The sequence below is a fragment of the Triplophysa dalaica genome, chromosome 1 (assembly GCF_015846415.1).
Source record: "Triplophysa dalaica isolate WHDGS20190420 chromosome 1, ASM1584641v1, whole genome shotgun sequence".
Lineage (NCBI taxonomy): Eukaryota > Metazoa > Chordata > Actinopteri > Cypriniformes > Nemacheilidae > Triplophysa > Triplophysa dalaica.
This window is the reverse complement of record NC_079542.1, coordinates 35,547,070-35,574,811: the sequence shown is the minus strand read 5'-3', so window position 1 is coordinate 35,574,811 and position 27,742 is coordinate 35,547,070. Positions and strand designations below refer to the sequence as shown.

The 27,742-nt window shown below is 38.9% G+C and overlaps 2 protein-coding genes across 2 annotated transcripts; both read right to left on the bottom strand.

Moving 5' to 3' along the window:
• Positions 1-4,665: 4,665 nt before the first annotated feature.
• Positions 4,666-5,425, bottom strand: LOC130420792 (histone H2B-like). Its single transcript, XM_056748309.1, has one exon. It carries the CDS (start codon positions 5,291-5,293, stop codon positions 4,919-4,921), a length of 375 nt encoding a protein of 124 aa, XP_056604287.1. The 5' UTR covers positions 5,294-5,425; the 3' UTR covers positions 4,666-4,918.
• A 15,030-nt stretch (positions 5,426-20,455) lies between these two features.
• Positions 20,456-27,363, bottom strand: LOC130420801 (E3 ubiquitin-protein ligase TRIM39-like). Its single transcript, XM_056748318.1, is given in 8 exon segments — positions 20,456-21,068; positions 21,071-21,094; positions 21,189-21,215; positions 21,346-21,493; positions 22,985-23,218; positions 23,384-23,479; positions 24,311-24,952; positions 27,302-27,363. Coding segments are annotated over 7 exon segments (1,692 nt in total). The 5' UTR covers positions 24,947-24,952; positions 27,302-27,363; the 3' UTR covers positions 20,456-20,541.
• Positions 27,364-27,742: the final 379 nt, after the last annotated feature.

The window sequence follows — 27,742 nt, the reverse complement described above, 5'->3', positions numbered from 1 at the left end:
TCAACGCAGCTTTGATATCCACCCCCCTCCTTGATGAGAGTACCGCACCCAAGAGAACAGCGGGACATGCCGCACTGGAGAATGCTCAGTCCTGAAAAGGACTTTTTAGAAAAAATCTCTAACACCTCCGGAACCGCCGAGACGCCCAGGGGAAGGTCTCTACAGGTAGGGACGATCCGCTGCTCTACGTCATAGATCCGGCAATGTAGAAGAAGAATTCGTTGAATTCGTCTTGTTCGTAGTCATGAGCGAAGGCTCTGAAGAACAAAAGGTAAATGAATGCTGCTTCGTTTTATACCGTACATCAGGGGAAAGAGACCGACATGCAAATTTCATTAGCCAAATTTCATTGGCCTTTTCTATAGTAGTCAGAGTTGATTGCTTCTCAAGGGTGAACCCCATCTGTCATTCTCAACACAACGTCGAGAGACCGACAGAAAGGGAAGAACAGTTAAATCACATAAGTTCCTATTGTCAGAGAAGTTTCTCTGGTTAGCCTCACCAATGCTTTGAAGTTTAGGAGTCATAAATATCCGACAGGGTAACCAAAGGGTTATCAAGACTCTCATTGTGCTAACAAAACCTACAAGCAGACTTCTGGAGCCAGGTTTTGCTAAGGTCTTTTGATGAATAAACAAGAAACCAGGACAAAAACGAGAGTGGGGAAGTTTATGGTTTTCCTCTCAATGATCAAGTCACTACATTATATAGGCGCTTTTCACAATGTGCATTGTTCCAAAGCAGCTTTACAGGGGCAAACAGGAAAAACAGAAAAGGTAAAACACAGCACAGTGCATGGTGTTTATAGAAAAAGCAAGATCATTCTAATGATTAATATCTTATAAATAAAAAATAAATAAATGCAGTCTCCCGGTGAGCAAGCCAACACTGCCCTGCTGTGGCGAGGAACCCAAACTCCAATGATTGATTAATGGAGAAAAAAAACTTGGGAGAAACCAGGCTAAGCCGGGAGAGCAAGAACCCCTCTGACGTGTCATAGCCGCACTCAGTGACCCTGACCAAAAGCCACCAAGCAAATATCCACGAGGAAGAGGGAGAGCCCACCATCCGCAACCCAGAAAGTCCCACTCGCCGAAAACTGTGCTGGTTCAACCCGTTCTCACTCCACGATCGACACCAGAAAACAGAGGAACAACCTGGGAAAATGGTAATAGCATGTTGTAACTTTATTCCTCTGTTGTCCGACATTGACAGGGCCAAACCGGACCCACACAGCCCCAGCAGATGAATCCCCACAACCAACGAGCCCCCCCACTCCCCACAAACACCCCCCAACCACTGAATGCAGCTATAACTTCAAACTGCTGACATGTGATGTAAGTTTAGCATTAAATACCAAATATTGTAACTTCAGCATTAATGTGACAAGTAGTCCTTCCTGGTCTTGGTTGGGGATGTAGTGGTCTGAGCTGGGATGGTCCGATGGTCGTATTGCTCTTGGGTGGTGGTGGAATTGCCTTAGATGGAGCTGGGATGGTCAGTCAGTCTGCAGCTGTAGCTGGCGTAATCTCTTGGTGGTGATGGGCATATGTCGATCATCTGGACCTGGCGGAATTTCTTCCTACCTCGGGATGGACATCCCGAGGCGAAGGCAGAAGGAGAATAATTAGCGTAGCTGCTGTTCATTAACTTTGCATTAAGTGAAAGCTTGGATGAAAAGATGTGTCTTTAATCTAGATTTAAATTGGGAGAGTGTGTCTGACCCTCAAATAGTATCAGGAAGGCTATTCCAGAGTTTAGGTGCTACGTATGAAAGAGCACGACCCCCTTTAGTGGATTTAGTTATCAAAAGTCCTGACTTTTGAGATCGTAGAGAGCGTGATGGGTTGTAATGTGATAAAAGCTTGGTTAAGTAAGTAGGGGCTTAACCATTTAAAGCTTTGTAAGTAATTAAGAGAATTTTAAAATCAATACGATACTTAATGGGTAGCCAGTGAAGCGATGATAAAACTGGGGTTATGTGATCGTATTTTCTTGACCTAGTAAGAACTCTGGCAGCTGCATTCGGAACTAACTGTAGTTTGATTATTGATGATACAGGACAACCACTAAGTTTTACATTTACATTTATGCATTTGGCAGACGCTTTTATCCAAAGCGACTAACATTCATTATCCTATACATTTATATTTGGGTATATACAATCCCCTGGGATCAAACCCACAACCCAATGCTCTTACCACTGAGCTACAGGAAAGCTAAGAAGAGCATTACGATAGTCAAGTCTTGAGGTCACAAATGCATGAATAAGCTTTTCTGCGTCAGCAACAGTTCCGTAAATTGGCAACATTTCTAAGGTGGAAGAAGGCTGTTTTTGTGATATTTGAGATGTGATTTTAAATGACAGGTTGCCGTCTAATATAACGCCTAGATCTTAAACTGTATTTGTTGGAGAAACAGTGCAGCGTTCAATTTGCAGGCTGTAATCGGAGATATTCTGTTTATTCTGTTTATAAGTAATATTTCCGTTTTAGTAGAGTTTTGCTGGAGAGAAGGAAATTACTAGTCATCCAATGTTTTATGTCCTAAATATCTGTCTGTTAAGTAAGATCTGAAGCAGGACTAAGAGTGAGATGTTACCTTTATCTGATGTAATAGGGAGGTCATTTGGAGGTCATTTAGATTAATTGACGAGTTGATTATGTTACAAAATGGGCTCAATTGCAACAGGTAGTAACTCTTTAATAAAGTAGTCGGAATGGGTCAATTAAGCATGTTGTCGGTTTGGATGTTGTAATAATTTTAATTAAATCTTCTTGATTTATAGAGAAAAACACTCTAGCTTTTCTTTTGGGTGACGGTTGAAACTAATTCTTCCGACACACTTGGATGTTTAGTTTTAGCTATGTTGTCTCGTATTATTTCGATTTTCTCAGTAAAAAACTTCATGAATTCATTGCTACCAAGGTGCGGCGGAATACCCAGGTCAGGTGGAGTCTGGTTTGTTTGTTAGTTAGCAATTGTACTAAATAAAAACCTTGGATTGTTTTTGTTATTTTCTATGAGGTTACGGAAGTGCTCGGCTTTTGCTGCTTTTAGTGCCTTTTTGTAACAGCTTGCACTCTCTTTCCATGCAGTTTTAAAGACCTCTAATTGGGTTTGTTTTCCATTTTCGCTCCAGTTTACGCGTTTCTCTTTTAGGGCGCGAGTGGTGTTATCATACCATGGTGCTATGTTCTTTTCATTTATCCTTTTTGACTTCATAGGTGCGACCGCTTCTAATGTGTTAGAGAAAATAGTGCCCATGTTGCTGGTCATGTCGTCGAGCGATTCTATATTAGTTGGAAATGTTATTAGAGGAGTCAGATCTGGCAGGTTCTTTATGAAACTATCTTTAGTAGTTGAGGTGATTGTTCTACCCTGTCGATAACGAGATATACAACTGATTTCTGCAGTGCGCAGTGTACATGTTATAAGATGGTGATCGGAAACATCGTCGCTATGAGGTATAACATCGATATTGGTTAGATCGGCTCCGTGAGATATAATCAAGTCTAGGGTATGATCAAGGCGATGAGTAGGACTATTGATGTATTGTGTTCACCACAAGAGTCTAGTAGTTCTTTAAACGCCCACAGATAATGGATCGTTAGCAATATCTACGTGATATTAAAATCTCCAACAATCAGTACTTTATCGACGTTACCAATAGATCCGATAAGAAGTCTGCGAACTCTATCAGAAAATTAGTGTAAGGCCCAGGGGGTCTATACACAGTAACCAATGTAAGAGAAAGCACTGGTTTTTTACTTTTATTTGGAAAAGTTATGTTGAACGCAAGCACTTCAAATGATTTAATCGTATGCATTGTTCTCCGAGTTACGGTAAGAAAGTCTCTAAAGATTGTTGCGACACCACCACCTCGACCAACCGGACGTGGCTCATGAATATAACCGTAGCTTGTGGAGTAGACTCATTTAGACCAAAATAATCATTTGGCTTAAGCCAGGTTTCAGTGAGGCAAAGTATATCAAAACTGTTGTCTGTGATCATTTCATTAACAATAACTGCCTTTGGATTTAGTGATCTAATATCAAGTAGCCCAAACTTTAGGCGTTGGTTTTGCTCATTAAATATATTGTCTTTTGGTTTAATCACGATAAGGTTTTTTTATCTGACTTTTACATAAATTATTAATCGGTTGTATTATTCAGGGGACAGTCACAGTCTCTATGCATTTGAAAGCAGTAACATTCTTAACAGTTGAGGAACACAGACTATAGTTAAAGTTTGTAGTTACTACACACAGATGTATACATATTTATGAAACATTTACATGTATTTATTTAAATTACATTATGTATTAATTTATATATATATATATATATATATAAATATATATGTGTTTATAAATACAAAATGAATATGCAGAGAACACATACATGTATTATGTAAACACAAACTTTTATTCTGAATGTGTTTTAATCGCGATGAATCATTTGACAGCCCTAATTTATTTATAAATATAGCTGAATACAAGCTACACACATCACAGATTAAACATTTTTAATTGTTTCCTTTATATGTCGTGATTTTCTTTGTCGAAAACAACAACTGTTCGCAATCGTGAGTGTTTTATATTTGTAACATACAATTACAATAGATGCAAAGAAAGCACAATCAACACCCGCCAAAAAAAACAAAGCAAGCCGAACTCCATAGATTACGCACATAAAACTCAAAACAACAAACACAGAACTGAAGATGTCTCTGAGCTTCAACATTTAAAGATGAAAGAAACTGTTGCTTAAAAACACGCCAATGTTTGTATATTAACGACATTTCACACTCGTCCGAACACGACATTCAGCTTTAACAGATACCGGAAGCTCTTAAATGGAGAAAGTGGGCGGCCCTTAAAAGGGCCTTTGTGTTGAACAGCAGATCAGATGAGGATTTATTTGCTGCTGGTGTATTTAGTGACGGCTTTTGTTCCCTCAGACACCGCGTGTTTGGCGAGTTCACCGGGCAGCAGGAGACGCACGGCGGTCTGAATCTCTCTGGATGTGATGGTGGAGCGCTTGTTGTAATGCGCGAGACGCGCCGCCTCGCCGCCGATGCGCTCAAAGATGTCGTTGACGAAAGAGTTCATGATGCCCATCGCCTTCGAAGAAATGCCGGTGTCGGGGTGGACCTGCTTCAGCACTTTGTACACGTAGATGGCGTAACTCTCCTTCCTGGACTTTCTGCGCTTCTTTCCTCCCTTTGCAGCGCTCTTCACGACGGCTTTCTTTGATCCTTTCTTAGGAGCTGTTTTCGCGGGCTCAGGCATGACTGCAATCTGAGAAATTTCAAACTTGTGAATCTCTTCGCTCGTGGAGAGGCATTTATACACTGATCTATGCTAATTTTCCACAGAGTTCGCGTCCAATCCCACCGCGCGTCTCCTTCATACAACACTTTATTGGACAGCTCGAACTGTGACGGGAGGGTATGAGGGCCAATTACAGTCTTCTGCTAAACATCAGCTCCACCCATCGTCTCAAAGTCACAATCTCTTTCACTCTTTTGTCTGTCTTTCCGTTTACTTTCAATCTCATTTTTTCTGTATAAAATATCATTATTAATCGAGTTAATGAAATGATTCTGTATTACCTCGAAAAAGATGAATAAATCACCTCTTCATCTCCTTGGATTTGTGTTTTTTATTCTTTATATGAAGACTTTTTAACGCATACAGCTAAAACAATAGACACTAGACGTGCACGTGCTGCCTTATTTTTTACATGCTGAAAAATAAAATTTGGCAACATTACTGTAGTTATAGTAATAGTTAGTGTGTCATGGCCCCCACCAGTCTGACGCATCACAACTATATCCTGAGGAAAATATATATGCGAGTTAAAATAGATGAAGACTAAAGAAATGTATTTAAAAAAAATTGTTGATACTTCAAACGACGCGGTTTGATGACATATTTTTCGAAGTTACTTTTGCAATTACTCACTAAATTTACAAATCATTTTAACACATAACTTCTTTCCTCCCAAACAGACACGTGTATAACATAGACTGTATAAAATATGGACGTAGTATCTGTGACGTCACCCGTAGGTTTCTGAAGAGCAGTTTAGATGCTTAAGTGGGCGGAGCCGCCCGTCGCCATCTTAGATACGCGTCACTCACGGATAATCGAAGATGGGCAAAAAGGCGGGACGTGGTTGGAGCCGAGGCGCCTGGTTGGCTGAAACCACTTGTCACTCTAGTGGCCACGCACCTAATTTGCAGAATTTTAAGCCTTAATATATGTTAAACGGGTGAGTTGTAAAAAAATCACCCTCCTCACAGTTGTCAAGGTAAAATTAGCTATATACACCAAAATATTTTTGTAGCAGGCAGTAAACATGTTTTTATTGCTGTGAAGTTGGACATTTTAACATGGCGCTCAATGATATTCTGCTCTCTTTTGAAGCCAGCCTCTAGCGGCCAGTCGATGAATAGCAGTTTAAGTCACTTCCGCGTCTGCTCAGAAAAAGAGCGAGACATAAAGAAAGAGTCTAAGAAATGTGTTGACTTTTATTATCTTGTGTTTGTGTGTCTGCTTTTAATCTGACAGTTGAATAATGTGTGGATGATTTCAACATATGAGTCACACATGTGTTCTGATCATGTCAAAGGCCTGTGATGTAGAACTGATTTGACATCAGTCAGATTTTAATCAAACTCAGCATCATCTGCTTTGATACTTTACATTTATGCATGAGAGATTCGAAATTCAATCAGGACTCAAACCTACACTCGCCTACACAACGCTTTACCCATTGAGCCACTGTCACATGAATGTTTGAGTCACGATTCAGTTTGCGTTTCACTTTTAAGTTTGGACTTTTATTGTGTATTTCATTTCCTGTTCCCGTTTTATGTTGTTTAGAATTGAAAATATAATTCTTATGGGTTTGAGAGCCATCAAGTGGTCATTTTATATGTTGGTAACTGCAGTCATCATTATATCTTTGTGATGTGATTTGACTTTTGCATATGGCTGCAAGTGGACTGATCAAAATGATCCCCCCTATTAAAAAACATAACATAATCCAGCAGCCCCGACACATGTGGACGTCTTCCTTTATGTAACTACTAATGTAAATGTTCATGTTTATTATGTAATAAATTGATTATTTTGGTTTTCCTTTCTGGACTGTGAAGATGAAGCACGATCTGGAATAAACCTGATGAACCCATGCCAGGACACCTTTTTGAAATTGGAGTAACTCCTGACGGTAGGTCTACTGTTAATGTAACCTTTTAAAAAGACAATAAAACTTAAAGCTGCACTATGAATGTTAGTAATTACAGACGTGTTCAGGGCAGGACTTCAATCAAACATGGACAGTTTGGGGTGGTTTGGAAGTTGTGTGTTAGAGTTAGAGCAACTTCCTGTTTCATGGCAGATTGAATTTCGTAGGCCACCACAGTGTGAATATTATGATCCAAAAAGTAATTAATTTAGGAGAATAGCAATAATGGTTAATAATAATAATAAAATACTAAAACGTAGCTGCAAGCAGTGATGATGGGGCCCAAGCACTACGGCAGTGTCTCACCATGGCAACACAGATCGATCCAGATATCAGAAGTCTTTTCACAATTTAACACTTGGTTTGGTAGCAATCACATGAATCCAATAAGACAAGTTTTTAAAAGTTCACCGCATGCACTTTTAACACAATCCTATTGGACGGAACAAATGCGTGTGCTTATAATAATAATAATTGTCCCTTATTGTAACTATTGTATTTTATGATGAGTTATTCCAGTGGAGTCTCTGGCCCTAAAGATCTGTACAGTAATGTTTTAATAGTTTTTTTTGATAAATTACTAAAATATGTTTTTTTTAGTACTGTTTGCAACTATTCACAAGAAATTAATGTCAACGAAGTAATAATATTCTCATTGTTTTTTTTACTTTTTGGATTGTGAAGATGGAGCTTTCGCAGGACCATCAGGAATAATCCAGCACCTCGTCCTGTTGATCCTAAGCCAAGATGTCTGTCACCATATCATGATGTAAAATTAAACTATTACTTTATGAAACAAAACAATCTGAAATATTCTAAATTCAATCTTTCACGTCCCAGCAAACAATGACCTGGCGGTCCACCGGCGTTTTTCGGGCAGCATAGATTCGGGGGCTTTACGCAGTCGGACCACCGTGGGGACACTGTCGATAAACTGAACAATGTAAAACTGCTGTCATTCTGGCAGGTTTTTTTGGGTGGCCAGCCACCAGCGGCTTGCCACTGCTGGACCTCTGTTGGTATAGCAGTGGCTAAATGATAGTGTTCGTCTAAGCTCTTAAAGGACATTTTTGTAAATATAGTCAAAGCATCGATGGAAAACTGGTTTAATTATTTAACAGGCAAATTTGAGTATATGTATATCATTTTTTTCATTGCAATTTAGGACATATGTATGAGATTTTAAATGGTTAAATTTATGTATTAATCCCAGCATGACGTATGTTAATGGTGTGCCTTGCGTGCTGAATGTGTGTCACACACTGGAGCGGAGAACCGTTACCATGGAAATGTGGCGGCACCAGGAACTGACAAGCAGCAAGTTTAAACCAATGACAGCTGGCCTGTATGCATATCTAATGAGCTATTTTATGGCTGGATCCGGTCAGGTCGTCGCTTCAGGTAGGCCTATATCCTGCAACTAATAACTTGTTTTAGTTTAAAATATAACAAATATATTTCAAATTGATTACTTAAGGGTAGTTGGACATTCCCGCTTAAAGTTTTCTGAGGTAATGTTAACGTATTTGGGAAAAATTATGTCCTAATTGGTAAACTAAATGATTACAATGTAAATTAGGCATATTTAGATGATTTATTGATATGATGTGTGAGGTAAATGTTCAGCTGAAAGTCATTAAATGGGTGTGGATGAGATGATTTGTTTTCTATACAGTATTAATGTCACTGGTGGTTACTTTATTCAGGCCAACAGAAAATGAGCCTTGATGACTGACTGATTAGCATTAGCCAATTTAAATCTGCTTTTAGGAGAGTTAAGTTATTATACGTAATGCAGCTTCTATGATAGTACGTTTTGTACCTGCAAACCCAATTAACTATATTTTCATTCTTTAACATTCAATGTTATCTTTGTAGATTTTTCCATGCTGATGTCTGTGCAGTAGATGTGGAGTAGACCTCCTGTCAGAAAACATCTCCAAGGTGCTATGAGTATGAATCCACTGACTAGTAACGAAAACCTTAAAGTTATACAGTAGTGATGATTATCTATTTATTTCTATTTTGTTAGCTATTGTTATTTATTTAGCTATTTATTAGGCAAATACAATATAAATGGAAATACTGTTAAATAACCACCATATAAAATAACTGTTTTCTTTTTCAATATATATAGTAAAGTTAAATTACTGTATATCTGTGATGCAAGTATGAATTTCAACATCGTTACTACAGTCTTCAGTGTCTTTAGCAAAAATATGTCACTTAGATCATGTGACACTGAACTTTGGGGTAATGGTGTTGAAAATTAAGTTTACAATAAAGTACAGTTTACAATATATTCATATAATGAGAGAAATAAAAAGTCTGAACCCTTTGAATGGTAGTGTAAATTATAGTCATGATGGCTTGTTCCTCCCACTTAAATGATACTGTTGCATAGGTACTTTGTTCAATTGAGACTTTCTAGACTTTCTAAATTATGATGACAAATTTACTAAGGGACTTAGAAAAAACCTGATGGCTATTAAACCAGATAATTCCAAAATAAGATAAGTAAATCACAAGCTCTGGACTATTGGTAGTATCCAGAATATCAGAGTCCATTAAAGGAGCCCAAGCTTTTTAACATTTAGATAAGCATTCACAGAACACATCTTGTAACCTTATTCTTCAGAAATGAAATAGTAAAAAGTGAACATGATCATCTTTTGCTAAAAATAATATTATGAACAGCAGTAGTTCTAATCTTTCTCATTTTGCTGTCCTGTTTCAATCTGTCAGGGTTTACACTTTAAGATAACAGCAGCTCCAGATTGGATACAGCATCACTTGTGAAGACTTCAGATGATATCAACACTCACAAAGACTTCAGATGATGGCAACTATGGACAAACAAAACTGCCAAATATGTAGTCCTGATCGTGGCAGTGCTCCGACAGATGGTGTGGTTGTGCTCTGAGCGACCCGAGTTCGATTCCGGGTTGTGGTACTTTCCGACCCACTTCTCTCTCCCATTTCGCTTCATGTCCTCTCTCATAGTATACTGTACAAATAAAGGCAAAAACCTGCCAAATATTGTTATTACTGCCTATGAAAGTGTATGTTTACTGATTTTCAACAACACTTACAATAATGGCCGTATATGTAAATGAGCAGTGTTGTTGTACCATTATTTTTTAGTTACTTACTGTGATATTCCTATTTACTTGTCCACAAGTATGCTGGACATGGAGTGAAAATCTGCAAACTTAACCTATAATAATATTGCCTGTTTAACTTAAGACTTTAATTTAAACACATGACTTGTATTGTCTTAGAGCTATTGTGATATTAACATCACTTTGTTGTTTCTCAGTGAGTCACACTCACCTCTGGCTGACTAAAGGATATATTTATTTTATTTTAAGATTGAAACTTGCATTGTTAAGCTCTATACCCTTACGACAGCTAACCTGGGTTCTACTATGGTACAACTGCAACCATGTTATTATATATTTTTTTCTTTTTTCAAATCAATGTTTTAAAAATGCTTTTGAAACCATGGTGAACGTCTGTATATGTTTTCTATGAGTTGTAGTAATGCCATAGTTATTGAGGTTTTGCTACAACAATCAATCATTTTAGTAGGTTTAGTATGGTCTTACTGCAAATGCTGTAAAAAAAACACTACTGTATTTGTGTGTTGGTCTGATAAATGTATTGCATTTGTGTGTTTAATCTGTTAAAATATTAAATTTGCAGTGGTTATTGAACAATGGTTTTTGTGTTGACTGACATTTTGGGTTGCGTGATTCAATGATTATAAACCACGGACCAGCCGTGGGCTGCCAGCAAACATTAATGATAAACCAGCGGCTTAGCAGCGGACCACCGGCGGAAATATGGCGGCTGTCACTGGTGGACCGCTGGAAAAACGATGAGCAAAAAGCCGGTGGATCGCAGGAGCTTGCCGCCAGTGGAGCGCCAACTTTGCCGCCGGTGGCCCGCCAATGGTCCGCCAGCCTTATGTTAGCTGGGTGTTTCTTCAGCAGCTGGGTTTCCATCCAAAGTTGCGAATTTAGCTTATGTTCAAAATCGTAATAATGCACAAAACATTTGCCGAAAAGCACCATTTTAATCCAACTAGTCAACCATGACTTACTAATAAACTGGCACTAAATATCAGTAAAAAAAGCCTCTAAATAAAACCATTTTCATGTATAAACTTGCGCAAGCAGACGAAACAATAAACGTCTCCTCTACTCTCGCTTGTCTCACCACAGTGGTACTTACATCAATCACGTAAATGGTGTTTTGTTATTTATATATCCAGCAGTGGATAACCGTGAAAGGTTTTGTAAACACTGTTTTGTTCCTTCATTCAGACTGCCGCTATGTTGATTTCAAAACGCAGCTGAGAAGGACAAAAGTTCAGAGAGCTGCATTACACTGCATTGATTTGTGGTGGGTTGCAAGCTGTGTGGCCGTCGAAACACAAAAATAACATCATTACACTAATTTCTACAGGACTGAGAACTAAGTAAAGCATGGATTCATGAAATTAGATGGGTTTTAGCACCTAGTTTTGAGATAAGTCCAGTACATTATGATGTTTTTTGAACTAAGTTCAGGAGGAGCAGGAGCAGATAATTAACTCGGCTGATCGCAGGACACAAAAGAAGGACACAAAAAAAGGGTTAGTGTTCCCGGGTTCAGGCTAATGCCGGATTCAAACCCCTCACCCCGACAGCACGCAAAATACCCATACCCTCAAACCTACTCTATTATCTGCATAGGCAAACTTGTGTATGTAGTGTAAATAGATTTTGGGCATTAGGCTGTTGCTAATAGCTGACTTCTGATGGTCAAAACATGTTCACATGTCTTTAAAACACTAGTGTTACGATATGATATTTTATGACAACAAGTTTACATCTTCAATTCATATAATTACAAAGAAAGCAACTATGTTTTATGTTCTCCAGCAGGTTTTTCCTGAAAAGTTTTTGGAACACTTTTGTATTCATTGCAATCTATATAAACTGGAGACATGTATATTTGGTTGATGTCAAAAAGTACTGTCGGAAGGTTAACATGCTTAAAGAGTGAGTAACATTAGATCATGAAAATGACATTTCATGCAGCTTGTTGTGTTGCCCTGTTTGAAAGTAAGCAATCTGCCAAGTTGTGATTCCGAAGGTGAATAAATGACAAAGTTATTGGCTTGTAAAAAACTCTGTGTAAAAAAGTCGACTCTGAATCACACAAACCAGACGTGTCTCTAACCAACGCGGATCTACGCCACTAGAAATTTAACTCGCATATGTTTTGCTGGGACTGCCATGAAACTTCACCCTCCTCCCCCAAACACTGTCGCTCATTCGGAATGCGTGTGCATCCTGTCTGAACCGTCGAAGCGGAATATTTGAAGAGTTTGTTTCTTTATTGTGCACTCCAATCAACAGCTGTAGGTTTGTCTTGATTTAAGACATAATACTAGAAAAATACTGCTAACTAACACAGTAAGTTGATTTGGAACCATACTTTTCATTTGTAGACGTCTCAATTTCAGGTTGTGATTCAAAAAAACATGAGGATGACTTAATGGCTGTACTTCCATCCAACTTGCAAAGTTAATGAATGCAAAGCGCTGGACAGATTGCCTGTAGTTTGTTTGCGGTCATTGACGCTCTTACAGTTGAGACAGATGGTGAGTCCCAACCCATGCAGCGCAAAATCATACCAAAATATACACGGTACAAATATCCAGACCTCTCAAATCTGTTTTTGTTTGTGCATCTGTCTCATTTAATGTTCTTGAAGAAACTGGCTTATTTTAACCAATTGTTGGGTCAGAACGGGACGAACCAGCCATTGGGTTATAAACTAGCCAACTGTTTACTTTGTTGTTTCATCCAAATATAATGTCAAATATTGTTTTCTGGGTTCACTTAACCCAACTGCTGGGTTTGCCTCTTTTGACCAAATGATGGCTTGAAAATGTATGTGTGATTTTTCATGAATAGATGCTAAACAAAGACATTTCTACAGATTTGGAACAACTGGAAGGTTAGTAACTGATGACAGAATTTTCATTTTTGGGTGAACTGTCCCTTTAAGGATATTCTCCTCTGCCATGACGTGTTTGGCTCTTCTGTGTAGTTTCTTTTGGGTATTGCTGCAGAAAATCAAATCTAGAAGAGAGTGTTTCGTGCACTTTGTGAGGGTACCACAAGGTGCTGGATTCTGGATGTGACTGTGAAAGAGAAAGTGACGACAGGGTTTGATGGGGACTGTTCGGTGACCGGGAGCCGGTGAAGAATGTTGTAGTTTGTTTGTGTTTGTTGGCAGATGTCTGACATAAGACATCAGAGTCCCTCCAGCACTAAAATGATGTTTATTTTGAGAATTCTAGTAATTACCTTGAGACACTGTTTTGCTTTACAAATGAGTTTCTAAATGGAGCTTTGCATGAAATGCACATGGGACGGACTAAAGGACATGAACATTAACATCTGGTGAAGCAGCAAAGAACACAGAACAGTTGATTAAGACACACGAGCAAACCTCCTCATGAAAGAATCAAGGTATGTTTTGGTTTGATTTATTTCAGTGTTGTTTCCGTTCTAAACGAACATATGGAAAATAATCAAAAATATATATTTGAGGTTGTGTAAACCCATCATGGATGAGAATAAGATGCCAATGTGTATCTGAGACTTTTCTAAAGTGCAGCTGAACATCTTTAATTGATCTCTTATTGTATTTGACTTGAATGAGTTTTTTCAGGTATGATGTTGTATAGCTGCCATATAGTCTCAGTCCAAAAGCGTTTTGAATTTGCCCCTCAGAAGACCCCAGAAACTGCTCAAACTGGATGAGCAGTCCCAGTTAAATTGTAAAAATATAAAAAGAGAACATTCACGATGATTTATTGTGTTGACGTATTGTATTATTTCAGATCAATTTTTTCAAAGAATATATCTGCTAATTTGTGACCCAGTCTGTGAGAGTACTTTCATAACAATTTTCAACATAACATCATTTTTCATGATGTAAAGAAGATTCTGTGGAAAATAATGAAGCTCTGATGCTTTATTAGATTATGAGACTTAAGCCTGGATTTCAGTCACATGACTGTATTGTTAGTGTTTAATGTTGTAAGAAGAAGAAATGATCGCACTGAAGAGTTCTAAAGACGATGTTAAAGACATCACGTGAGCACATTTATGTTGTTGATTTATATCTGATGTTATAGGGCAGCAGCTGTGAATCTGTTCAGAAGTAAGATGTGGACGTCGGCTTTACTCTTTGCACTTTTAGGTACATTATGTGAACAATTATTCAGCTAGAAATGCGTATTAAAACAGTACATGTGTTTCAGCATCACGCCAGTGTTATAATATCCCGTCCTGGAAATGTCCGTGTCAAACTTAACCTGAACCACTTTTGCATAATTTTTCATTTCAACCTTGAAGATGAGGTATTGTTCTGATGTCTTTAAATGTGCTGGCATCACATGCTTAACATGGTCAACTTGTTAAAAAACGAGTCGGACATATGACGTAGTGTTTCTGTGCTGGATACACTCCTGACTCCGCCATTTTATTGGCCATTCTCCCGGAAAAACAAGCCCACGTGTCATCCACAGAGTGAAAGAGATAAATCACGCCCATCAATGTCGTTTCACTCGGCTAACGGAAGTTTAGCTGTGTTTGTTTGCTCACTGCATTTCAGTGAATAATGTTGTATAAACAATGGATATAAACATATATTCTGTTTGTGTTCTTTAGGAACGGTTGTTTATTCTTTCTCAGGTAAGAACTTCCACTTTACGCATGAGATCACATTAGTTTTATATTTACTTTTCACTTGATGAAGTGTAGAGGTGTCAGTAACCGTTTGACATGTCTGCTTTAGGATCAGACCTTCATGTAACAACTTTGACTACAAGTAAGATCCTTCATTTCCTGTATTACTAGTTTGTGTTTTATTGGAGTTTAACATGTTGCTATTTTACTCTATTTCATTCTTCTTAATGTTTTAATCTGTGTTCGTCTTTAAATCTACCTGGTCTGCTTTTCATGTGAGCAGTCACGTGACAGGAAATTGAAGCGAACAGCGTATAAGGATGCAGTAGAGCACATGGCGTTAGCTCACAGAGTTGTTGTTCATGAACTTCCTTTCCAGACACAAATACTTGAAATGCAATATAATATCTATAACTATGTGTTCAGCGGTGTAGAAAGACCTCACATAATGCATCGTTATGCTTTATTACCTTAGAATGAGCTGTTTTCTATCTATATACAACACGCATTCCTTTACATAGAATGCACCATGTTGTTTCCAGTGTGTGCAAGTTACTTCCAAACCATAATACTTTTCAGATTACCTGTTAATGTTATTCAAAAGTAATCCCTTACCTTACAATATTACTGTCTGAGAATTATAATACGTTACATGACTCTTGTATTGCTTTGAGTTACTTTCACCAAAATAACTACAGAAGTAGAACTTAACATTCTAAAAAAATATTTGTATTTTTGTAATTTCAAAATACAAAATACTTTTTGCCAATCAATCTCTTTATTAGCTGATTTTTTTAAATTAACTAGACTGTACAAAAACAATAATAAGATTAAATGCAAAATACTGTTATAAATTAATAGTATTTTGTATTTCAACAAAGGTTGATTGGCAAAATGTATTTTAGTTTGAAAATACAAAAATATTTAGATTTAAACACATTTAAATACATTTTTAAAGGTATTTAAATATACAATTTTTTTACCAATTCCATCCCTGAACTAGATTATCCCGGGGTCGGGGCTTGTATGCGAGCGCCTGGTGGTCGGGCCTCCCCCCATGGGGTCCGGCCGGGCTCAGCCCGAAGGAGCGACGTGGGGCCACCCTCCCGTGGACCAACCACCTGCAGGAGGGACCGTAAGGGGCCGGTACAAAGTGGATCGGGCGGCAGTCGAAGGCGAGGGCCTCGACAACCCGATCCCTGGAAACGGAATCTAGCTCTAGGGACATGGAACGTCACCTCTCTGACGGGGAAGGAGCCTGAGATTGTGCGTGAGGTTCAGAGATTCTGACTAGAGATAGTCGGGATCACCTCTACACACAGCTTGGGCTCTGGAACCACACTCCTCGAGGGAGGATGGACTCTTCACGACTCTGGAGTTGCCCATGGTGAAAGGCGGCGGGCTGGTGTGGGTTTGCTTATAGCCCCCCAGCTCAGCCACCATGTGTTGGAGTTTACCCCGGTGAACGAGAGGGTCGCTTCCCTGCGCCTTCGGGTCGGGGATAGGTCTCTCACTGTCGTGTGCGCCTATGGGCCAAACGGCAGAGTAGAGTACCCGGCCTTCTTGGAGACTCTGGGAGGGGTGCTGGAAAGCACCCCGACTGGAGACTCCGTCCTTCTGCTGGGGGACTTCAACGCCCACGTGGGCAACGACAGTGACACCTGGAGGGGCGTGATTGGGAGGAACCGTCCCCCTGATCTGAACCCGAGTGGTGTTCTGTTATTGGACTTCTGTGCTAGTTACAGCTTGGCCGTAACGAACACCATATTCAAGCATAAGGGTGTCCATCAGTACACATGGCACCAGGACACCCTTGGCCGGAGGTCAATGATCGACTTTGTGGTTGTTTCATCTGACCTACGGCCGTATGTCTTGGATACTCTGGTGAAGAGAGGGGCGGAGCTGTCAACTGATCACCAACTGGTGGTGAATTGGATCCGATGGCGCGGGAGGAAGCTGGACAGACTCGGCAGACCCAAACGTACTTTGAGGGTCTGTTGGGAACGTTTGGCCGAATCCCCTGTCAGAGAGATCCTCAACTACCAACTCCGGCAGAGCTTCGACCAGATCCCGAGGGAATCTGGAGATATTGAGTCCGAGTGGACCATGTTCTCCACCTCCATTGTCAACGCGGCCACTCGGAGCTGTGGCCGCAAGGTCTCCGGTGCCTGTCGAGGCGGCAATCCCCGAACCCGGCGGTGGACACCTGAAGTAGGGGATGCCGTCAAGCTGAAGAAGGAGTCCTATCGGGCCTGGCTGGCTTGTAGGACTCCCGAGGCAGCTGACAGGTACAGACATGCCAAGCTAAGGGCTAAGGGCTATCCGGTCCCTGTACGACCGGAGCAGGAGCTTGGTTCGCATTGCCGGCAGTAAGTCCGACTTGTTTCCGGTGCATGTTGGACTTCGGCACGGCTGCCCTTTGTCGCCGGTTCTGTTCATAATTTTTAGTTCCATGTGTTGAGGAACCTGAATAAAATCAACCTGAAGTCTTTGGAGAAAATCTATTAAATATTATTCTTTAATTTTTTATATTCTCGTTTTTATTTGTATTTGTTTGTTTATTAAATCACACTGGTTTTATTGTCATTTTGTAATGATTTGTAGTTGAAGTCGTGATGGATTGGATACGGGCATCTCATACAAAAGGAATTTATTTATAAACCATGTACAATAGAATGTGCTTATAAATGAATATTAATACAAATCACATATAAAATGAATCATTATTTTACTTTCCACTCAGTCAGACCGATCGCCAAACACAGACATCTATGACCGGATTTTTATTTCTACACAATTAATATTTAACGTATACATTTATATTTTTCATTCATGTACTTACTGATTTTTTCCTATATGAATTTCTATATTCAATATGCTAATGAGGTCAGTTTACAAGTTTATCACATGTGTGAACAGTTCTGTAAAGTCGTGTGTCGTCTTGCGAATAAAGTAAATAAGTTGTACACATAAATAAAGTTCATCTGTTTGTTGTTTTTTATATATGCAAAGAAACCATTTATACATTCACATTTTATATACAGTAAGTGTTTATCATGCTAAAAGCACATCAATCAAATCATTTATTAGAAAAATCTTAATCACAGATTTCATAACACAGAGGAAAATGAAAATGTTTCTCGTTCATATCAAATCGAATTTGTAAATATTCACGTACATTCTGGTAATAGAATTGACATTGAAATAGTTTCTTATTTTAAAGTTCATCAATCGACTTTTACCAAAAGAAGCAATTTTCTTGTTTATATTGCTTCCCTGAACAAGTGTGAACAAACCTTGAAAAACATCTTCATCAGTAATGTTGAGACATGTCAAAAACAATATTGGGAGTTAATTGTGTTATTGTGTTAAACTTTTTTGAGTATTGTTAATAATGATTATAATATGGTAGATAATGGATGAACAACATAAGATGACTTCAGAGGATGTAAACATCGGAAGCGCTTTTCTCCAGAAGCTGTTCGTGATCTGACCAGCAGGTGAAGACATTTGCACGTGTCATATTCGAGTAACACTTTCATGTGTTGTGTGTACTGGAGGTTATCCTAATGTCACAAGATCGTTATTGAATAAACTTAAAAAACGCAAACATATCTACACTACATATCTGTTGGTAAAGGGAAACAATATACAAAGTTTGGGGAATAAAGAATTCAGGAAATTCAATCAAATATTTATACTGTAATTATTTTAAGATTAAGGGGTCAATTTTTTATAACCTGCAGTCTGCTATACAACAATCTTTGCATGAACATACACTACTTCATTTTTGTAATCACAATGTGCCCATAAATAAGCTACTGTGAATATGAATGAATTTAGTACAGGGTTCTTTTTTTATTAGTATAGCAAACATGAAATAAGGTGAAATGATGTGTTCAGCTTCTGAGCGAACAAAACAGCACGAATGAAAGGTTGTCTGTGAACTGAAAATTTCACTTTTGAGATTTGAGTTTACAAATAATTTTGATTGCATTGATTTTAGGATTGTTGTTCACAAATAGTGATTTCTTTAAATTATTAGAGTTATATTGGTGAACTCTTATGTTTAAAATGTGCAAAATCAATGTTGATCTTTTGAGACTATAATAAAGTATATAAAGAGCGGTTTGATTCGGATGTTTATATGGCATGCAGTTTTCCTCACTCATACGCCTTTATTCCCCAAACTTTGCATAGTGTTCCCCTTTATCTACAGATATGTAGTGTACAAAGGAAAAAACGTATTAGGTTTAGGGCCATATCAATTTTACACTATCTTAATTTGTTTACATTTTCTAATTTGTTTGTTTTTCCATTTTTACTACACAATAGTGATATATTCGTCCACATAAATTACTGTAGTAGACTATAGTATTTACTGTCAGGATCGGCAGGAGGAGAACACAGACGCAGGCGGTAGTGCAAATAACGAATAAACTTTTGATGAAACAAAAACCCACGATGGGGAGCAAACAGGTATGTAACAAACTATAAACAAGAATATGTTTCTCTCCACACAAAACATGAGGCCCTGCCATGATTCTGCCAAAAGACCAAGAAAGACATGACATGATGAGGCGGAATCATGACAGTTTATTATAGTAAACTGCAGTAAAATTCTTAGATACGATTGTGTTTTTGAACTTAACTATGGTATACAGTATTTATCAATGCACTACAGGGGCACTACAATTTTTAATAGCAAATACTATACACTAAAGTATTTTTGTCTGAGTGTACAATTTAACAGAACTTTTATTTTCACGCGTCTTTTGGAAGAGTTTTTGTGTTTGCTGAGAGCTTCACTCAAACATTAAACGCTCATAAAATAAACTCTCAGAGCAACTCTTGAGACGAAGTTCATGTGTTCATATCCTCATACAGTGTACACGCGGATGAATCCTCAACCAACACTCAACCAGATTACATTTAAATAACAGGATTCCGCTTCGCATCTAGGTTAAAGCATCAGACGTAATAACGTTATAACATTTCGTCTCATCTCGATTTGGTCAACGAATATGAAGAGACACTTTGGCAGAGTTTTTATTTTGTAAACCACATTTAGTTCTGTTTTTATTTGTCAACAATATTGCATTAAACATTTAATTATAGTTATCGTCATATGACCAGCATTTACGCTGCGTCTCGTCTCATTCGTTGACGACGACATTAGCCATACTTTGTTGATGAAAGCAACACTAGCTGGAAACAAATAAAATAGTTTTCAGGGAGCTTAAGCACCCATGGCCTGAGTCATATTAAAAACGTTAAGACCCCTGATTTAGTCAGTTAATAAGAGTACTTTATTTAGTTTTAAATTATTTATTTTTATTAATTTAGAGTTGTTTCGTGTCTATCCTTGAATCACTGAACTAATCAAGGTTGATATAGGATATAGAAAGTAATTAGTATTAAGTAAAAAAATACTTTTTGGAGAGAGTCATGTGTACAGTAATCTATTGACACTATTAATGTATAATTAGTAACTAGTAATTCATTACTTTTTCAGTCGATCCTGTCGATCAGCACTGTTTGACATGCGACTTCTCTTGTACAGGACAGATGGTCATGGTGTCAGAGGCTTTATCGCAGCAGTAGAGATAACAGAATGGGAGGAGTTTCTCTTTGAACGAGTCCATAAAGGTGTAGATGTGACTTCTGGCCCCTACGTCATAGAACGACACCTGTCCTTCCTCATAATCCACGTACACGCCCACTTTTCTCAGCTTGGGCTCGATGGAGAGCAGAACGGGCGGTGAGGAGGACACTCGGTATTCCTGCCCTTTCTTCATGGCTAGAGCCCAGTAACCGTGAAGTGTGCTCACTGAAATCCTGCCCTTTCTGTTGACGGACGCCCGGGCCACACCCAGATACCAGTCGTCCTTCTCGCCCACCTGGACCTCCCAGTATCTGCGGCCTGAGGAGAAGCCCTGGCGGCCGAGAGCGATGACCACTGTATCAAAGCGATCGGGTGTGTCGGGCAGGTCTTGCCACGCCCCCAGGTGACGCAGCTGGCGCCCATCCTCCGACAGCTGCAGCCAGGGATTAGCGTGTCCGGGTCAAAGGTTACATCGACTTTAAAAGGACGCAAAAAGAGAGATTTTGCTGAATTCAAAGGCGACTTTTTATACAGCATTCAAAATTGATTACGCACCCAAAGCAGCATTACCTGCATACTTTTGAATCTTCCTCAGCTCTGTTTACAACACAAATAAATAAGGAAAATAATAAAAAAGGCGATCAGACACAGAAACTGTCAACACAAAACGTAAATGCACAACGCAAGTCAAATTGCACATTCAAAATAGGTTGTATGTCTTTAGAACCTATTTCAACAAGTTTGTCCGTTTCTTCAGTAAACGTCTGGTCCAGTTTGAGCACAGCTCTTCTTGTGGTACCCACACACTGATCTGCAGGAACACAGATCTCAGACCAGTCCTTAGTGTGTGGATGAGACATTAATGATGAAAAGTTCTGTCAGAATAACAAACAGAGAACAGACATTGAATATGACTTAATGTTGTTATTTTTCGGTTTCTGTGATGCGTTTCGTTTCCACGAGGTGACAAATGTATTTATTTTGTTTTAACAAGTTATAACCCAGTTAACCAAGTGTGTCCCATATTTGTCATGACGTCCTACGTTTGGATGTTGTTGGAATGTGGTGATTACATCCTAAGACGGCTGGGGCCTGCTTTATAAAACGTGCGTAGGCACAGATTTGATCGTACGCAAAAATACACGGCAACGTTCAAATTATAAAAACGGTGTTTGACGTGGAAGTTGCTTAGCGCCACTTCAGGGTTCGAGCAGACGTATGCACTTTTGCTTGTTCGAATGTTGCTGGTTTTTGGAAATATAAGTAATATATTCTCTATCATATATCAATGCAATCAATCAGAAATCGTTAAAAGGCAGAGATCTGAAACTGTTAGCTGCGCACAATTTCACGATCATTTAAGATTTATATACTTCACATATGACAGAGAGGCGTACAGGCGTTTTCTGTGCGTACGTTCGTTCTGTGAATCACACGTACACACTTTGAGAATCGATTGTAATATCAAATATAGGACGGTTTCTACGCACATTTTATAAATGAAGCCGCTTTGACAGGGACCGAGTTGCCTCAAGGATATACAAAAAGTAGTTCTGAAGACCATACAGAAATGTCATTAACATCGTTTTTCAAGATTCATTTAAAATATTTTTCCCTCACAACACATTCATCTGTGATGTGTACATTTTTTTGACCACAACTGTAGTCATTATCTATTCATATATGTATAAAACACTGTACAACGATTGATTAAACTACACTGTACCGCAGAATCAGATATTTTATTTAGTTATTACTTCAACACAGTATAGAAGATTTAAAGACGATATTTATTGTCAAACATGATATTTAAGCTTAACATTATATTCTTAGCACATATTTTCATTGTTTTTTTAGATACGACCATCATAAGGGTCTTCTGTTACACTCAGGGTCTATTCATTTAAATGTGCTAAATCGATCAGAAATTCATAAAACACATGTTTGCCATCACGTCTGTAAGGTGTAAATAAATTAAGAACATAAATAAACCGCTCGATTAATGTCCGCGCACTAAATGAATTGAAACTACATTGAAATAGTTGTATATTGCTAAAATCCACTTTAATTTGTCTAGCTGTAAAAAGACAAATTTTCTGACTATAAATTTCCCATATAATAACATCATCAATAGAAATGACCAGATACATTAATAAAACAAACTGTGTTTAGGTTATCTGTAGACCAGTATACCACCACATCGCCAGCAACATTCCCTGTGGGATTAACTCGCAACGTTTTCCTGAGGACATGGCCACAATGTTTCTGGGACTTTGGCCAAAATAAAATGGGACCAGAACTTGTTCCCAAAGTAATGTCAAGTTGACCCAATGAAGACTTATTTCATGAATGTGATGGTCGCGCACCTGTAGAAAATGGATGTGGTCTTCAGTGTGCGCCAGATACTCCAACTCTGTGTTTCTCATCTTTAACACATCGATTTCGCTCTTCAGTTCTTCAATTTGAGCGTTGGCCCAGATCTCCGTCTTCCTCTGTTTCTCCTCGATGTCCAACACCAACTCAGCCTGGGCTTTCTGAAGCGCTCGGATCAGATCTGAGAACACCTGCATGCTGTCCTCCATCTCTTTCTGACCGCTGGCCTGTGTTCAGTTTAAGATTCAGAAAATAGAATGTGGAAGGATGAGTGAAGCTATTGGAGAGAAACTAAGACTAATGTAGAGATTTCTTCAGGCTTTCATCTTTGCACTGATTATATATTTTAGCTAAAATATATTTAAAATATATTTTAGACGTGCTGAACTCACTTTGTTGAGCTCTACTGAGTGTTTGAAATCCTCGACTTTCTTCATACGCTCCTGGATCATCTGCTGAACTTCAGCTTCAGTTTTACGCAGCAGAGCCTGTCAACCACAACACTTTTCTGTTAAGCAACAAACAACTCTGGCATACAAGCTATTTTAACGTCCATTTTTAAACACTTCTGATACATTTTTTGGCTTCTTAGTTTTCCAAACACAATGATAATACTTCATATCAACTACTACCCGCTAACTAACTGCTAAACGCATTTTGCAGGTAGCTTGTCTCCCAACACAATGGCTGCGTCCGAAATGGCATACTGCGACAGTACATACTGAATTTGAAGTAGCAACCTATCGGCCGTTAAAACAGTTTGTTCTATATAGTATGAGCGGGAGTAGTATGAACTAGTATTAGTATTAACAACAACCTACATGTTTTTTTTTTGGGCACTTACAAAAAATGGATGTTCGTTTTTATTTGATTTCCTTTTTAAAAATTTGACTGTTGCTTAGCTCCCGTGGCATCATGGGATAGATAAGTGTCCATCTGATCCACACTCGGCGGAAGAAGTAGACCATCCGAGTATTTCTCACCCACTGTTTTTTACATACTGAGGTTTCGGACATTAAGATTTTGGAGCTTCAAAAAACTCATAAACTTTGGAGCGATGGAACCGGATGTGCTAAAATGCTAACTCGAGTCTGGGTTTAGCTTATAAAATATGTCATCTCCTCGGCTCCATCTACTGTATAATCTGGTTTCATGACAGTGATGGTTAGGTTTAGTGTTGGGCCTCGTCATTGCTTTTTTTACCTTGTGTGAATCACCCATCTAATAAAATAGTTTTGAAAAACCTACGATGAGAGGGTTTTTATGAGCTAGTTAACCAAAACAAATGTCGTAGCGAGTCTATTCCCCGTTGTCTGTACCTTCTTCTCGCTCCACTCTCGTTCGACCGGCACAGTGTAATGAGCCCTGTGGTCCATCTCGGTGCACAGCACACACACAATGGTCTGATCTTTCTTACAGAACAGCTCCAGCAGCCTCTCGTGTTTAGTGCACATGCGCTCCTCCAGGTTCCGCACCGGCTCGATCAGTTTGTGTTTGGTGAAGCGAGCGGCGTGGCTCTTCAGATGCTCTGCGCAGTAAGACGTCAAACAAACCAGGCACGACTTTGCCGCCCGTTGTGGAGGGCCAGAGCACACGTCACAGGGCACCCCCTGTGTCCACAGCCCGTCAGGAGGAATTAGCTCGGGCAGCTCTTCGGTAGTTCGTCCGGGTTCTGGCTGCATGGTTCTCCGAAGGTTGTTGACTGGGTTGGCTCTCATCTCTTTGAACTTTTCAGCGATTTCTCTCAGCACTGTGTTTATGCTGATCTCGGGCTGTCTGAAGAAGGTCTTTTTGCACATCGGGCACATAAAGAGAGCACTGGATTTCCAGTAGCTGCCGATGCATGCCATACAGAAGTTGTGTCCGCAGGGGATGGACACCGGGTTGGTAAACACATCCAGACAGATGGAACAGTGCACCTGCTCTTCTGCTAAAACACCGGAAGGTGATGCCATTTACGTCTGCACAGAAAAAGAAGAAGAAAAAACACAGTCACGCGGGATTTCGTGAAATTGTCACAAACACAAATTCCCCCCTATTTTTGTGTCAGTCAGCACGCATTTTTTGCGTGTCACCCAGGGGTGCGTTCCCCAAAAGCATCTTTAGCCAGACATGGTTACAAGTTCCAGCATAGTTCAATGATTTAAGTGTTTCCATCGTTCCAACGAACACACGCAAACAGCATCGCAAAGATGCGTGGTTTGAACTACAGGTCTACAGCTCTGGTTAGAAGCATAGTTCCTTTTCATTATGACATGTAGACTTACAGTACATGCATCATGCCTTTGAACAAACTAAGTGAGCAACATGCAGTGCATTCTATATCCATCATTCGAAATATAAACTAATTTAATATTACATCTTTTAGTTTCTTTAGAAAATACAAGCACTGTTTTTTGAAAATTGAACATCGTGCACTAGGACCCTGGAGACTCCCTGGGTGGAGTGACCTAAGAGGAAAATTATGGATGAATGAAATATCCTGAAATGAAACAAAAGATAACAAAATAGGATAATTAAAGTCGCCGTTAAATGCAATGTGTGTTATTTACAGCAAGAATTTGACATTAATTCGATCTGAAATGATTTATTAGTATACGTCATTACTCCATCACCTGTATTTTGTTTTGTTTTGTATAGTATTTCTCTAATATTGTATTCTGTATTTATTCACACTGTATATCCTGCACTTTCTAATAGCACTTCTGGTTAGACCTAAACTACATTTCGTTACACTGTTCTTGTATATGTGTAATGACAATAAAGTTGAATCTAATCTAATCATCTAATCTAATTTTGTTATCAACTAGATTGCTGAACCAACTTGGTTCAAACGATTGATCTCCGACAGAGTTAATACAGTTTCGGGAAACAGTCGTAACTACATTGTCAATTTCCCTAATGATCCATGGTACTATTGTGGTTAACTAGCGAGTTATGTCATTGTTCGGGAAACACACTGTACTTTAATATATGATATCTTTCATATGTATAAATACTGTATATATCAACGCATTCTGATGGGAATTCATACCTATTTTACAAGGGGGCTCATTGGTGTGACTTCCTATTTCCCACGATCTCATTGTTATGTTTTGTTATAATATATATCTCATTTCCCTTGACATTAGGTTTAGGGGCGGAGTTAGGGCAGCCATTTATCATTGCTATGTAGCCTCGTCAAACTAGCATTTTAAGCTAAATTGTCCTTTGCAGCTGTGATGTTAGGGTTCAGGGTGAGTGTTAATGTGTTTGTTAGCCAACTCCTTAAGTATTTGGGACTTCTTTTGATATCAGCTTAGAAATATATAAATGTATATTCACACGCGGTCTGTGTTTTGAAAAATTGTTGTGCTGCTGACACAAAAAAAGAGGAAATTTGTGTTGATGAACATGAATGAATAGATAACAGTTTGTGACAATTTCATGAATTCCTGTGAGACTGGGTTGAAAAAACTTTTCCAAACAGCTGCTAACTATAATAACTCTGAAGACGCTTTGACCTTCTAAAACTTTTCAGTTTGGCTTCTCTCGTAATCTTTAACTCATTTTAAAAGCTACAGATCAGATCTCTTTAATATCTCAATGACTTCTCCTAGACATCAAAGCTAGTAGACGAGGCCTCAGATATTTCTCGAGAGTCAGAAATCTGACAAACGAAGAGATGTCATCAATGTGTCAAACTGAGCTCAGATTTGTCTCGTCTGCGATCAAAAGTTTATTCGACTTAAAACTATCAGTAAACACAACGAGTTTGCAATCTAATATTTGGAAGGCAGCCAGGTGACTTGTTTTTTTTAAGTAGAACCATCGTTTCTTTTGTCACCGTTGAAATGTCTGGGGACCCCTTTAGAAGGTCCGAGACCAGACCTTCGGCATGATTGTCGCTCGCTCCGTGTGCTAAATATACAGCGAGTCATTTTGTTTTGATTAGCAATGCGCCTGTTGATCTGAACTCTTCTTCTCATACAGAGACACTTCAGGAATATGTGAAGCCCGGCTATTCATAGAAGCCAAGATTATCATCTCGCCAAAAATACTGCAGGCTAACCAGACACCTGCTTCATGAACGACACACGCGGGAGAGTTCAGAGCCCAAACATCATGTCTAATCGAAATGTTAAGGGTGAAAAACAAACACTGTTTAATCCAGTCTTCAGCAAGTCTATTGTTATTCAGCACAAAAAGATTTAGTCGTTCTGTATTTTAAGCTCAAACACACACCGGTTATGTATGAACATGCAGTTTCCGTCTACGTGAATCCTCGACTGTATTCATGCTGTAATGACAGTGTTTTAATGGACACTCACCAGTGCTCTGTTGTAGACGAATGACAGTGAACACAATGAGGGTTCAGCTCTGGACATAAGTGACATGAAGCACAGCTGACGGCAGTCGTCTGCCCCGAAATATCCCCCTTCACCCCTCCCCCTGCCTTAACCCAGTTTCACTTTAAATCTACCCTCCACACCGGCCTTTACAACAAACAAACCAAACCATTCAGATGCGCTGCACTCATTCTTCTTATGTATATATATTCACCTGTCTGTATATCTGTATGTACATCTCCCTATTTATCCATCTGTCTGTCTACCAGTGTTGGGCAAGTTACTCTGAAAAAGTCATGAATTACTAGTTACTAATGACATATTCAATAGAGTAATTAGATTACTGTACAAATAACTCTCTCAGAGAAAAAGTATTAAATTACTTATTACGAATTACTTTCTGTATCCTACATCAACCTTGAT